Here is a 13,225-nt window from a genome sequence, read left to right as displayed (position 1 = left end):
CCCCGATTCCTCATTTGCGCCGCTTTGTTGCTGTATTTGGTCATCCAAAAATGCTACCCAACCGATATCTCTCGACTCCTTGGTCCGTATGTATGAAAAAACTAGTAAAAGAAATGGAGATATATGCCGTCGTCCTTGGTCATTTCTTTGCAGCCGTTATTGTGTGGGGTATCTGTCGTTCTTGATCATGATAGATGCGCCTCGTCATATCGTGCCCAACCGGTCGAATCCGTCGCTGTCGAAAAGAAAAAAAAATGTAAAATTGAAATCAAGCCCCAACAAACTTCTGTCCCTCAGACAAAACTCCGCTCATGTCTCTGCCTGTTCGTTCCTACCTGCCGTCTTCGGCAAGCTTACCACACTTGACGCAGATCAGGCGTTGTCTGCCACCAACTCTCTTCGCTTTGAAATCCTTGCTCGCACATTTTTGACAAGTCATTTGTTCGCCGTCTTCGCTGGTATACTCGGAGCTCAGACGGCTGACAACCGAGTTCCGAAGACGATCTCCGATCCGCGAATTGTCTGGCTGTAGTAAATGTTCATCTACCTCAGCTTTATCAGCAGCATCCTCAATGCTCTTCGTTGTGCCTTTGTGATCTTCTTGCACGGCCAAGTCGTATATGCCCGCACCTAAGCTCTTGCGGCGGGAGGCTTTGGTTCCATTGCTAGCCGAAGTTTGCATTGTGTCTGCTGTGCTCATGCTATTTCGCCCCTGGCCAACCTGCGATTGCGATGTATTGACGTTACTAAATGACACCGACGATCGCAAGGATGAGATCCCACGCCATCGATTGAGATTCCAGAAAGAATAGCTGGCGCCCGCAGGATCAAGTCGAAGCTCGTCGCTTTCGTCGTCATCGGCGGATAGAAAAGAGAAACTCGGGGTCGGAGGGATGGACGGAGCCCGGTCACGGGAAGCCCGGCTCGATGTGGGACTAGCTGGGAGTTGCGGACGTGCTGGTGGTGATGATCCACTGTATGGTTGTTTTCGCGCTTCTGATGCAAGGTTGGAGGCACTATTGTTAATTGGCGTCCGTGACGCTTTGTTAGGCGATAGAGACCGTGGGCTTTGAGATGCTGTAATGATCATGGAGCTCGGGCGCCCACTTTCAATCCCATGCCGCCACGTATTGATGTCGGAGCTCAGCTGAGCACCGCCAGGGGCTGCCAGGCGGGATACCGAGCCCCGGCGTGAGCGCGGTTGGCTACCGACACTTGTGCGCGTCGCTACACTCCCGCTGCGTCCAACAATGCTTCCTCCCATGCGGCGGGAGAATGTTGAACCCGTTTCCCAGTTCTCATGGCGACGTTTGATGTACGCGCAGTCCTGGCGGAAAACCTTGATGCCCCCAGATTGGTCCGTGGTGACAAGAATTTGCCCATCAAAATGTTTCGACTTCTCGATGTAAGCGGGCGATTCTTCCGGTCTTTTGATCTTCTGCTGCTTAACCTGAGGCTTTTCGTCGTCCGAGTTACCTGCTTGGCTGGCAATGGACTCCTCGAGGCTCATTAGAGTGACTGGGGGAGGGTTGCAGAGGTCGTAAAGAGGATCCCCCGAGCCACCAAGGAGCTGGCGCGATTTGGTCGGAGCGAATATTGCTGTTGAAACTCGATCTGAATGGGCATCGAAGTATTCGCAAGGCTTCTCCTTGTCTGATTCTGGGGAATGCACAGACCAGATATACGTTCTCTTGTCTTCGCTGCCAGACACTATCCACTGTCCGTTGTCGCTGAAGTCGGCGTGAATTTGACTGCAAGTATTTTCGTAGCCCTTGAACTTGGATTCCAGGCTCTTGTCACGCAGATTATATATGCGTACTCTTGAGTCGTTGGATGTGATCAAAACCTTAACTTCGTCATCAATGACCATCGTCTTGATACCAGTAATCTTGCTGCCCTTGGCATTCTTGCCTCTCGATGATCGCACATGCAACTGAGAGTTCTGTTTGAGGCCCTCCGTGTCGTGAAACATGCACATGCCAGAGAGCCCTCCGGCTATTGCAGTCTTCCCGTCAGGCGAAAACGCCACAGCCGTGATGAGATCAGACAATTGGGTAGAGTAAGCTACAGCTTTGTCCGGAATACTCCAGAGACGCAGTGTCGAGTCGAGAGATCCCGCAAGGAAGAACCGGTCGTCAGTAGGATGAAACGCTATTGACGTGACGAAGTCCTTGTGTTTGAACGTGCAGAGACATTCTTTCCGGCTGATGTGCCATAGACGAACAGTCTTATCCATCGACGACGACAACAGAAAGTTGTTCTTGCTCCAACTGAGGTCTAGTACTTCGCCGGTATGCCCTCTGAACTCGTGAACCGGCTTGCTTCGGAAGACAGGTGCACTCAACCTTTCTCCATTGGCCCCATTTGCGTTTTCCTCTTCTTCGTGACGACGCCGCTCCTCATGCGTCGTGATCACAGCCCATACTCTCACAACTTGGTCTTTTCCCGCAGCAGCAAAATACTTGCCATCGGTGCTGAATTCCGTTGCCCAAATAGCTCCGCTTGTGTTCGATCGTCGTGTGTCGATTGATGCTGTTGCTGTCGTATTCGTATCGTCTTTCGAGTCGGGCTGTGGAATGAACAGCTCCTGAGCAAGAAACATGCGATTGAACTCGCGGATCTTCTTGCTGTGTGCCTTGACCCGGATGTACCGTGGAGGTTCTTTGTGGTGGGGTATGTATCCGGACCCAATGACTGAGCCAAAGGCCTGGGCATTGGTCCCATCTATTCGGTGATCGCTGAAGACGGAGTCCTCGTCGTCTTCGCGTCTTCGTCCTCCCCGCATACTCAATCGACTTAAGAATGATGGCCCTTTTCTACAATTGGTTAGTACCACTAGCATGAACGAGGGGACTCAAGAGTGCGGACTTTTTGTCCTTGGTGGCATCGAATGCATGCGCAGGAAGCTTCGTTGGCTGCTCTGGAACCTGAGTAGGGCTATCGGGGCGTTTACGAAGCTGAGGAGGAACAGTATGGCCAGTGTTGGTCCGCATCAGAATGTGCTGTGGAAGGTTAGCAACCAAAGGCTTTCCTACCGCCATGCCAACGGCGGCGACGAACCTGAGATAGCGGGTCAATTGCGGCAGGAGATTGGACGGCGACTGGCGAGGGCTTGTCGGCCTTGCTGTCCTTTGCATTCGGCGTCGTACTCCGGACGAGCTTCGTGGGTGTCTTCTTGGCAAAGGTCGGAAAACTGCTGCCTATGCAACGATTAACATCCATCATGTGCGCCACACAGGGTCAATAACGGTCCCCAGACTCAACCTTGGAAAACCAGGGCCCCAATGCGTGGCAGATCCGCATATCTTTACGTACCTTGAGACTCTGAACCGCCAGGTGACTTCTGGGCAGTCGAAGAGCCTTCACGGCTGAGGGGGGTCGAGAGACGAGGTTCAGAAACGGGTGCCGGGGGCGGCAGTGGTGGTGGTGCCTGGCCATCTTCGCGACGGCCAGCATCCATGGATTTTATGGCAGAAGACCTAGGGGTCGACATTTCCCATCATGCGAACGCCGACAAGGAAGATAGCCGCGTACAGAGTTGCAGGCACTTGGGCCGTTTGTGAGCGTGGGAGGTAAGCGCGGGTAAGCTGAGTAGGTCGCGGGCCTGAATTCGAGGTGTGGTGGCCGTCGGTGGGTGGTTGAGTGATTCAAGATGTAGTAATACGAGTGATCCGAGACACCCGAGCTTCACGAATGGGATTGGAGCAGTGTGACGACGGTGGGCGGATGATTTGACGGTCCAACGGGGAGGCCGGAATTCGCAGACGGCCGATATTGCCCGTCGCCGCGGGTGGCCGTGAATTGAACGGTAGGGCCTGTCTACCGGGTATATCGCTCTCCTGGATCCCGTCGTTTCCGATACGAAATTTTTTTGGGAAACGAGAAGAAGTGGACTTTGTGCTGGGCGCGGCGCGAGGTTTTGTCCCAAAGGAAAACGGCGCCCGCTTGCTCGCTCGACCGTCGTTGGTCAAACGCGGTCGGTGGTGGTGTTTTCTGGTGGTTGGGAAACTGGGTACGTATTATGCGGGTTCGGATTCGTCCAGTCCGCGTATTCCGTATGCTAAAGCAAGGCATCCACGCAGCCCGCGTTTCCACCCTTTCTTTGATGAACAGCTAGGTAAGGTATAGCTGGTGTTGGTCGGTAAGCAATTCCAGAACCTGCTAGTTGCCGTATGCGGGCAATTCGGGTTGGCTTGGTAATTTGACGGCAAAATTATGGTGTTGGAACGTATCTGTACTCGGAAGAATACGCAGTACGCAGGAAGGTAATCAAGAAAGATAAAGTTGTATGTCTCCGTCGATTCTCGGCTGGATCCGCATAGCTTCCCTTGCAGCTGTCCAGGATGCACCCGCTTCGAGAAGGGCAGAGTGTGGGGGAACAGGAACGCAGAAACGTTGTGTTTCTTTTTCTGGCGCAATGAGTCGGAAAAGATGAGACTGGCCCAGATCTGGCCGTATTGTATGTATGTACCTTACCCTGGCCAGATTCAAGAAAGAAAAATAGAGTCTGGAGTAATGGTTACGGAGCCGAGGCACGAGGCAATTGGCGATTGAGTTTGCGCGCACTTGACACTCGTAGTGGAGATGACGACGTCTAAGGTATGCTGACGATGGTTTGATTCTCCCTACTGAGTGCGCAATGATGACTTGGAGGAGTATTTATCTCGACGATGGAAGCCGACGGAAAGGATGAGCAAGGAAATGATCGAAATGAAAGAGATCCTTGGAAAGAGGAAGGAACCTTGAAAAGAGGAAGGCACGGAGAGTGGACCGCAAGGTACCTAAGGAAGGTAAGGTGGCAGAGGAAAGTGCGCCGAAAACAGCAGGTTGGCGTCAGATGTAAGAAACGATTGCGAGGGAAATCGGAGACATGGAAGACTCAGTCACTCATCCTGTCCCATGAGGTAGCACAAGGCAAGGCGAAACCCAAGACGACACAACCACACACACACAACCACACACACACAAAATCACATTGGAGGCTTGGAGCACTGACACTAGGCTGGAACTTGGATTTGGATCGCCTGCTTACTGATGCCGACACTGGACGATCGCCACCAGCCAGCTTTGCGATGTGTCCTCGTTCCTCGGTAACTAGGGGCACAGTAAAAGAAATCTAATTCATCCAGACTCCAAACATGGCGTTTTCTTAGAAAGTCTAGACTGGGCAGTCTGCAGTTCATAGTAAGAAATGGGTATTGGACACATTTGCACACTCCTTATCGCTTCCCCACAAACCTCTCCGCCATTCAATTATGCGCGCCGGCAAATTATACTCCATATCTACCTATATGCGCCGAGGAAATGAATATGCTATTATGTTGAGTATCTATGGATAAAGTAAGGGTACTTTGAGCAATGGCAGGGTATCAAAACGATGACGAGACCTATGACGTCGATCTACACTCGCCCGACTATGCCTGAACTCAACTCGCCTAAGCCGGTCGATGAGCACGCACCGCACGGGGGTTTGGGTTGATACCCTTGAGAGGGACCAAAGGGTCTACGTGCCTGTATTCATAAATGGTAAACAAGGTATGAGTGATTTTCGGGGCAATTTGCTGAAATAATTGACTTCAGATGAGTCTACTTCGAAAAGGATCTTGACCTCGGTCGTAATTCGAAGCAAGCACCTGGCAGCGAGGTAAGTGTCAGCCCCGACCCTTCTGAGGCGTCGGGGATTCGTCCAGTGTTCCAATTTCACAATGAGAGGGAACCTCGATCACCGGCCTGGAGCTGAGGATCTCTCGACTTCTAGGATCATGGAGGGAAGACCTAAACCCAACTGTGCTCTCCCTTTCGGCCTTTCACGTGGTCATGGCTGAGGTAGAGTTTCTTGAGCACTTGGGGAACCTTAATGACCCTGAATCCCCAAGGGAGGCTCTGAGGACCTGGAATTGGAGGAAGACGAGAATCGTTATCGGACCTGTCTCCGATAGATAGCGATAACGATAAGAGAAAGAAACATGGAATTCATAAAAATACCTAGGTACGTACCCTACCTCAACCCCGCCACCGGGCAGCCCAGCGCTTCTGGCGTCACTTTCGGAGGTACAGTGCAGTGATGGCCTGAAATGATGCGCAGTGCATTCCGTTCCCCAGCAGCTAATTAGAGCCCAGAGGTAATTCAATCTGCCAATCTGCGTCCAGATATTTTCAAACATTCTCGATCTTCGTCATCGTCGCAACTTCAATTTCTCACCAACACGAACCTAGTAATTTCTTACCTCTTCCTCGCGTGCTTCAATAGCACACCCTCCTAGACAATGAAGCTTGTTCCTACCAAGCCGTCGCAAAATATTGCCGAGGATGCAGTTACCCTTATGCCCGAAGATTCTGAGGATATGGCAAGTCCACGAACCCACTCTATCCCATTGCCTGATGCGTCTAACGCTGCGACATCTTGCGACGAGACGCTATTCACAACACACCAACTCAGTCCGACTAATAGCATAATAGTGGCATGCCTACAACCTCATCACACCTGGCGACCTCGTCATGGCGCATGCCGTGAGGAAAGTCGTCGCTGAAACGAAAACCGGCAGCACGATTTCCGAACGAGTTCACACCGTCCTTGCGATCCAAGTCAAGAGCACTTTCTTCGATCCCATTGTCGGTCAGCTCCAGGTCAGCGGCGTAGTCAAGTCGGAAAATGCCTACGTCAGTCTGGGTCAATATCACACGCTTGACCTCGAGGTCTCTCGCCCCTTTACGTTGAGCAAGCCGCAGGGCTGGGACTCGGTCGCCAAAGACACACTATCAGAGAGTCTGTCGGACGACAAAGATGGCGCCATGGCTGCCGTCGTCATGCAGGAGGGCATCGCCAACATCTGCCTCATCAGCCAATTCCGCACCGTCGTCAAGCAGCGAATCGAAAGCGTCATACCCAAAAAGCGAAGCGCCGCAACCGAAACCTCACAGGGCATGACCCGCTTCTACGAAAAGACGTTGACCGCCCTTCTCCGAACCGTCAACTTTGACACTCCGAGACCCCTGCTCCTCGCTAGTCCTGGGTTCACCGCGGCCGATTTCAAAAAGTACATTGCGGACGAGGGGAGGGACAAATCAGACAAGAAGCTGTCGGGAATCGCTAGGGAGGCGGTCGTCATTCACACAAATTCGGGCCACGTGCACAGCCTCAACGAGGTTCTCAAGAGCCCTGAGATGGGCAACAAGCTCAAGGACTTCAAGTTCACCAAGGAGACCAAACTGATGGATCAGTTTTTCGAACGACTCCGATTAGAGGACGGAAGGGCGTGGTACGGAACAACATCAGTGGCAAAAGCGGTCGCCGAAGGTGCCATCGGCCCTGGGGGCGGCATCCTCATCATGAACAACTCGCTATTCCGCAGCTCGGACATTCCAACGAGGAAAAAGTACGTGGCCATGGTGGACAAGGTCAAAGCGGACGGTGGCGATGTCAGGATTCTCAGCAGTGACCATGAGAGCGGCAAGCGGCTGGACATGCTGGGCAGTGTTGCCGCTATTCTGTCCTACCCCATCCACGACCTGGACGACGATGAGGATGAAGATAGTGCTGCAGCTAGCGGTGAAGCGGGTGGCGAATCCATCATCTGATTCGACTGCGCATACATATATATGAGTAAATGATACCAAACAAGTGCATCTTGAAAAAGAAAGATGCTTATAAATAGGAGGTTCAAAAACGTTATATACTCATAAACTTGTGTAGGTGACTCGGCGCATCTTCAATTTCTTTCAGGTTCGGGCATACAACAAAATAGAAAGAATACTGCCCGATCTTAAGATAGCGATGGAGGGGCTTCAATGGCGGGGTAATCAGCGCTGCCCATTGCCCCTCCCCCTCCTTTTTTGGGCCGGGCCCATGCCCTGACGTAGGTACCTGAACACCCTGGACCGTCGCCTGTGCTCACTACGTAGTAAAACGCCCGTGTGAGACACGATTCGTGATCCAATGAACAGGAGTCTCCGACAACGCGCAGAAGCTCGGCACAGCAACACCGAACATGCAGCCGACGGGACAGATTGGATGGTGCAAATGGCGGGGGATCACTCCTCATTTTATCCTGGGCTGGGATGACTAATGCCCTCATTCGAGAAGACAGACAATGCCCAGATTGCGAATGCAAGTGCTCTCAGCCAGGCCATCTGTATTCTTCACCTCATCTCATCTTCAAAAGCGCAATCTCATTCAACCCATCGCTTTCTCCGCGCACCTTTTCCACAACATGGCGTCCGCACTCACACTTCAATCCAAGCAGAAGCTGAACAACGGCCTCGAGATTCCCGTGCTTGGTTATGGCGTACGACTCCTTCCCCTTGCGCGATTATCGTGACCTTATTACTAACATTGACATAGCTATGGAAGACGTAAGTACAACTGCAAACACATCAAACCAATTGACATTGCCAACATTGATTGCTAGTGCGCCCGAGCAAGCTGAAGAGGTCACTACTGAAGCTCTCAGAGTCGGCTACCGCCATGTGAGTTTTAACCATACAAGCCTCGATTCTCGTCACCTACTGACCGCCATCAAAGGTCGACTCGGCGGCTTCATACAAGAACGAGGCTGGTGCCGGAGCTGCCATCCGTGGTGTCAAGGACATCCCCCGCTCCGAAGTCTTCTTCACCTCCAAGGTTCGCTACATCAACTACGACGATGCCGAGGATCAGGTCAGGGATACTCTAGAAAAGACCGGCCTCGACTACATTGATCTGATGCTGCTTCACTGCCCCTATGGCGGCTCGGAGGGCCGCAAAGGCGCCTGGAAGGCCCTCGTCGAGGCCCAAGAGGCTGGTCTGGTCAAGTCCATTGGCGTCAGCAACTACGGCGTGCACCACCTGGACGAGCTCGAAACGCATATCAAGGAGCTAGAGGAAGAGCGCGGCGGCAAAGGCAAGGGCGGCGCCATCAACGTCGCTCAGTACGAAATCCATCCCTGGTGCGCACGCAACGACATCGTTCAGTGGCTCCAGAAGCGCAACGTCGCTATCGAGGCTTATAGCCCTCTAGTCAGAGGTGAGAGATGGGGCGACAAGACTCTCAAGGCCTTGGCCGAGAAGTATGGCAAGTCTGAGGCCCAGATCCTGCTGCGCTGGAGCTTGCAGAAGGGTTACATCCCTCTCCCCAAGAGTGTGACGCCCACTCGTATCCTGGATAACACCAAGATTTACGATTTTCAACTGACGGACGAGGACGTCAAAAACTTGGAGACAGACGAGTACTCCCCAGTCTGCTGGGACCCAACTGTTAGCCCCTTGGACGGACCAAAGAGCGGTTGACAGCATCCAGGGTCACTCGATGCAGCCTAGCTTAAGCTCTTTCGTTTTTAGCCACACATGTGTTCACTATCATAATCAGAAAGATAGACAAAGCAAAGTACCATGCATATACAAAACAAAATGCGCGTTACCCACAGATGCAACCCTTGAGGCCGCAGCACCCACCCCTCCAAAGAACGAAAGAACGTCGTGTGATCACATTAATAGTCGCCAAAGACCAGCGCCTGGTCGACGAACTCACCTCTTTTCTGAACTAGAATCAATGAGCTGAGCTCAAATCCGGCCATGGGCGTAAGAATGGCCAGCAAACATCGAATGAAAGGCAGGGTTTGAAGACAATGAACACATCCACATTCTGCTCCGCGCTAGAACTTCTTGTCATGTTTCTGAGGTAGTCAAGTAATAGTCCTTTCTGCCCCCAGCACTTGAATTTAATATGATAGGTACGTCGAGAAATAAAGTTGGGACTGGCAACGAGTTTCTTGTCAACACCGAGGGAAAGGTCTATCGCTCTCAAAGTCAGTGGCGACTCAAAACCAGGGAATTCTGAGCTCTTCCGCAGTCCTGCAATACCGCATTTGAAGCGTACTGCGGTAGTAAGCGCTGTGTAGACATGGGAGGTCAAAGTCGCCCTTGAGACAGGTTCTCGTCGGCCTAGGATCTAACCTTATGATACATTAAATACTTAGATGAAGCCCCATTAGTATTACTACTCGATGCTAAGAAGACGACGCACACTTTCCCACAAATTTTCGGATCCGTGGGGACTTACGCTGTGTGATGTCAATCACTCAAATATGTTAGAAGTCTGAAGACTTGTGCGTTCTGAACATCGAGGTTTTGATCACGGCCTTCGTTCATCTCTGACAATCTTACCAGGACAACCAATGACTAATGCTAATGGCTCTCCCAGTACTATTACTAACGCGACATTCACCCCCTGGTACTATTGTTCTGTTTCAAAAGGCATAATGCTCCGATATTGTAACCTAACTAGAGCCAAGTTACTATTTGATCTGTGCAAGTAAATACGGCCATTCCGCAGCCTATCCGCGAGGCTCTCGTCTGTGTTGATTGCAAGCCCTGCCAACCCACTACCTCATTGTTCAGAATAAGCTTCTGACTTTTGAGGTGCTTCCATTGAATAGAGTTTGCTTTCAATCTGGGCATTGACAGCTTAGACTACCCCAAAGCTAAGGCATTTGAACCTTAACTGAGCTCGTGCCAAAACCACAGCAACTCCATGCTTGACTACAATGCTTGGGGTGGATTGTTGTTGAAACGAAAGGAGAGCCTAGAGAGAGACACGCGCCTCATCAAGACCCTTTCCAGATCAATTCGTGAGCGATAGTTATGTTGTGAAAACTTCCCTTTCTCTAACCCTTTCGCAGGTGGATATTTATGTGTTGCTGACAAGGGTTGACAACTCAAGGAAGAAGACGGTAACTTGTCCCGATAAGACAAATCAATCAACCTTTCGGATGAATCAGGGAGCTCAAGACTTCAGGGCAGCTCTTCTAATCGGCTAATTTTCGTATTAAGCTAGGTATCCCACTTGAAACCGTTGCGGGGTTATGTTAACTCTTCCGAGTCTAGCTCAAAATGTTAGATTAGAAGTCTAATTCGACCGCGGCATATAGCCGACTGCGCAGGGGCTAATTAAGGGCCCTATTTACGATTATCATAGCTAGCCTAACCTACGGTTAGAACCTCCTTTTTATACTTACTACGTAAATATTTATATAATTTAATTAATCTCTTCGTTAATTACGGTTCGAACTAACTACCCTATAATAGGGATATTAATACTAATTAGTAATTAAATTTTATTATTATAAATTAGTAAAATATCTCGTTATATAAAAAAAACGACTTCTTAATACCGCACGGGATAAGAAATTCGTATTAATTAACCTTACGGAAATAAATAAAAAAAGAAGTAATTCTTAAATATTATACGGAATTAAATAATCGTAGCCCTTTACTACTTATAAAAGGTCGACGTTTATTATATTAAATTATATTAATTAATAGAAGTACTTAAGTAATTAGCTTTTTATCGTCGCCCGAAGTAGCTTTTTTATTAAATAACTTTTTTATAGCCGGCTTATAATTAAAAATTAACTAGTTAAATTAATAAAAAGAAATACTTACGTAACGACTACTTACTTAATTAATTAGCGTAACGAATAAGCTTAATAATATAATATAAAAAAGCACCGTGCGATTAAAAAAGGGGATTTCTAAATATAAACATTTTTACTTAGTAATAAAAGTAACCCTATAGGAGTTATTAAACTAAGAGATTTATAATATATAGAAAAGTTTATTATTATAAAGATTTTATAAGTACGACTTTAAGCCCGTAATTTAAACGACCTTTTTATAGCTCCTTTAACTACCCCCCAAGTATTACTTAAAAATATAATATAAGGGACGGTTTAATAAAAAAGGAGGGGATTTAGAAATCTTAATAATATTAAGTTAAAAATATTACGGATTTTAAAAATTAACTTAAGAAAAAGGCGGCTACCCTAAAGTAGTCTTATAACCTCTTATTAAAGTTATTATTAGCTTAAAAAAAAGCTAAAAAAATAAGGATCTAAGGGGAAAAAGAAAATCTTTTAAAAGGCCGCTAAAAGGCTTCTTTTTATACTAGCTCCCGGTACGAGATTATTAATTTCGAAAAATTAACTAAGTAATAAAAGGGATTACTAATAAGCGATAATTACCTAATTATAATTAAGTTATAAAAAAGACTATTTAAAAAATATAAAATAGGGTACCGAGAGGCTATAAAAAATAAGATTTTTAAAGTATTTAACCCTATTACGTACGAGTAATAAGTAGGTATTTTTAGTAAGTCCTTAAAATTTACGATTTTATAAAAAAAAGGGCTTAATTTTATTAACCGTACTTAACGGCCTATATAGTTCTTAATAACCTATATAGCTCCTTTACGAGCCGTTTAATATTTATTTTTAACTATTTTTATAAAATACTACCCTAGAAGAGGTAAGTTAAAAAAAGAAGCTATTTAAAGATTATAAAGAATATAAGGCTTAGGAAGCTAGAAATATACGGGATAGCGAAAATTAATAACTAATAAAGATCTTAAAACTAATTATTATATCTTTTTATAATAATATAAACGTCTATTACTATTATTATAAAAAAGAACTACTAAAACCTACCCTTTTATACTAAACGAAAAAGAGGATCTTAATGAGTATAATAGTTAACGATTTAAAAAAACAATAATAATTATTAAAAATAATAAAAACGAGAGTAATAATAAAATAGTAAAAAGAAGCGAGAATCTCTTAGACCTTAATAAATTCGTTAAGTAGCGAAAATATAGATTTATTATAACTAGCGCGCGGATTAGATATATCCTTATTAAAATTAAATACGCTAGCGACTATTAATATAAATATAAACTAGAGTACGACTCTTAGCGAGTTAGGGTAAAAAAGAAGAGAACAAAACCCGATCCTAAATAGAATCCTAATCTTTTATAAGTAAGTAAATATTAACCCGGATTATTAGGGGATATAAATATATAAAATTATAAATTAGCTTAACGGTAAGTAAATTAACGTAGTATTAATCTATTTAATTAAAGTTTATAAAAGAAAAGGGCTATAGGGGTAACCCTTATTTTATAAAATCGTAAATAACCTTAGTTACTAACTAAATAAATAGTTTATAAACGTAAGCCTAGGAATTACGAAAGTAGTTAATAAATTCTTTTATAAGCGAGGGGTATTATTAATATAATTATAATCACAAGAGCTATATAAAATATTAATAGCGATAATTATAGAGGAGGAATTCGTACTATAGAACTAAGTATAAGTTAATAGAGCGTATAATTACTTTAATAAATTTAAAAAAAAAGTAAACGACCTAAATTTCCTTTTTATAATTACTAATAGAAATCTATTATTATAGAAGGAT

General features: G+C 46.8%; 3 protein-coding genes across 3 annotated transcripts; 2 read left to right on the top strand and 1 right to left on the bottom strand.

Moving 5' to 3' along the window:
• Positions 1–331: 331 nt before the first annotated feature.
• CLUP02_02382 (WD repeat domain-containing protein) lies at positions 332–3,493 on the bottom strand (the record flags this gene model as incomplete). Its single annotated transcript, XM_049281414.1, has 4 exons — positions 332–2,816; positions 2,869–3,002; positions 3,061–3,200; positions 3,316–3,493. The coding sequence occupies 4 exons, from the start codon at positions 3,491–3,493 to the stop codon at positions 332–334; spliced, it is 2,937 nt and encodes a 978-aa protein (XP_049138557.1).
• Positions 3,494–6,498: 3,005 nt separating this feature from the next.
• CLUP02_02381 (translation factor pelota) lies at positions 6,499–7,578 on the top strand (the record flags this gene model as incomplete). The annotated part of the gene is made up of 1 exon (XM_049281413.1): positions 6,499–7,578. One exon carries the CDS (start codon positions 6,499–6,501, stop codon positions 7,576–7,578), a length of 1,080 nt encoding a protein of 359 aa, XP_049138556.1.
• Positions 7,579–8,090: 512 nt separating this feature from the next.
• Positions 8,091–9,265, top strand: CLUP02_02380 (aldo/keto reductase; the record flags this gene model as incomplete). The annotated part of the gene is made up of 4 exons (XM_049281412.1): positions 8,091–8,285; positions 8,342–8,352; positions 8,409–8,466; positions 8,522–9,265. The coding sequence occupies 4 exons, from the start codon at positions 8,091–8,093 to the stop codon at positions 9,263–9,265; spliced, it is 1,008 nt and encodes a 335-aa protein (XP_049138555.1).
• Between the last annotated feature and the right edge of the window lie 3,960 nt (positions 9,266–13,225).

Source organism: Colletotrichum lupini, chromosome 2, assembly GCF_023278565.1.
Source record: "Colletotrichum lupini chromosome 2, complete sequence".
In the NCBI taxonomy this organism is placed as follows: domain Eukaryota; kingdom Fungi; phylum Ascomycota; class Sordariomycetes; order Glomerellales; family Glomerellaceae; genus Colletotrichum; species Colletotrichum lupini.
Note: the sequence above shows the minus strand (reverse complement) of the source record. Positions and strands in the feature narration are given on the sequence as shown.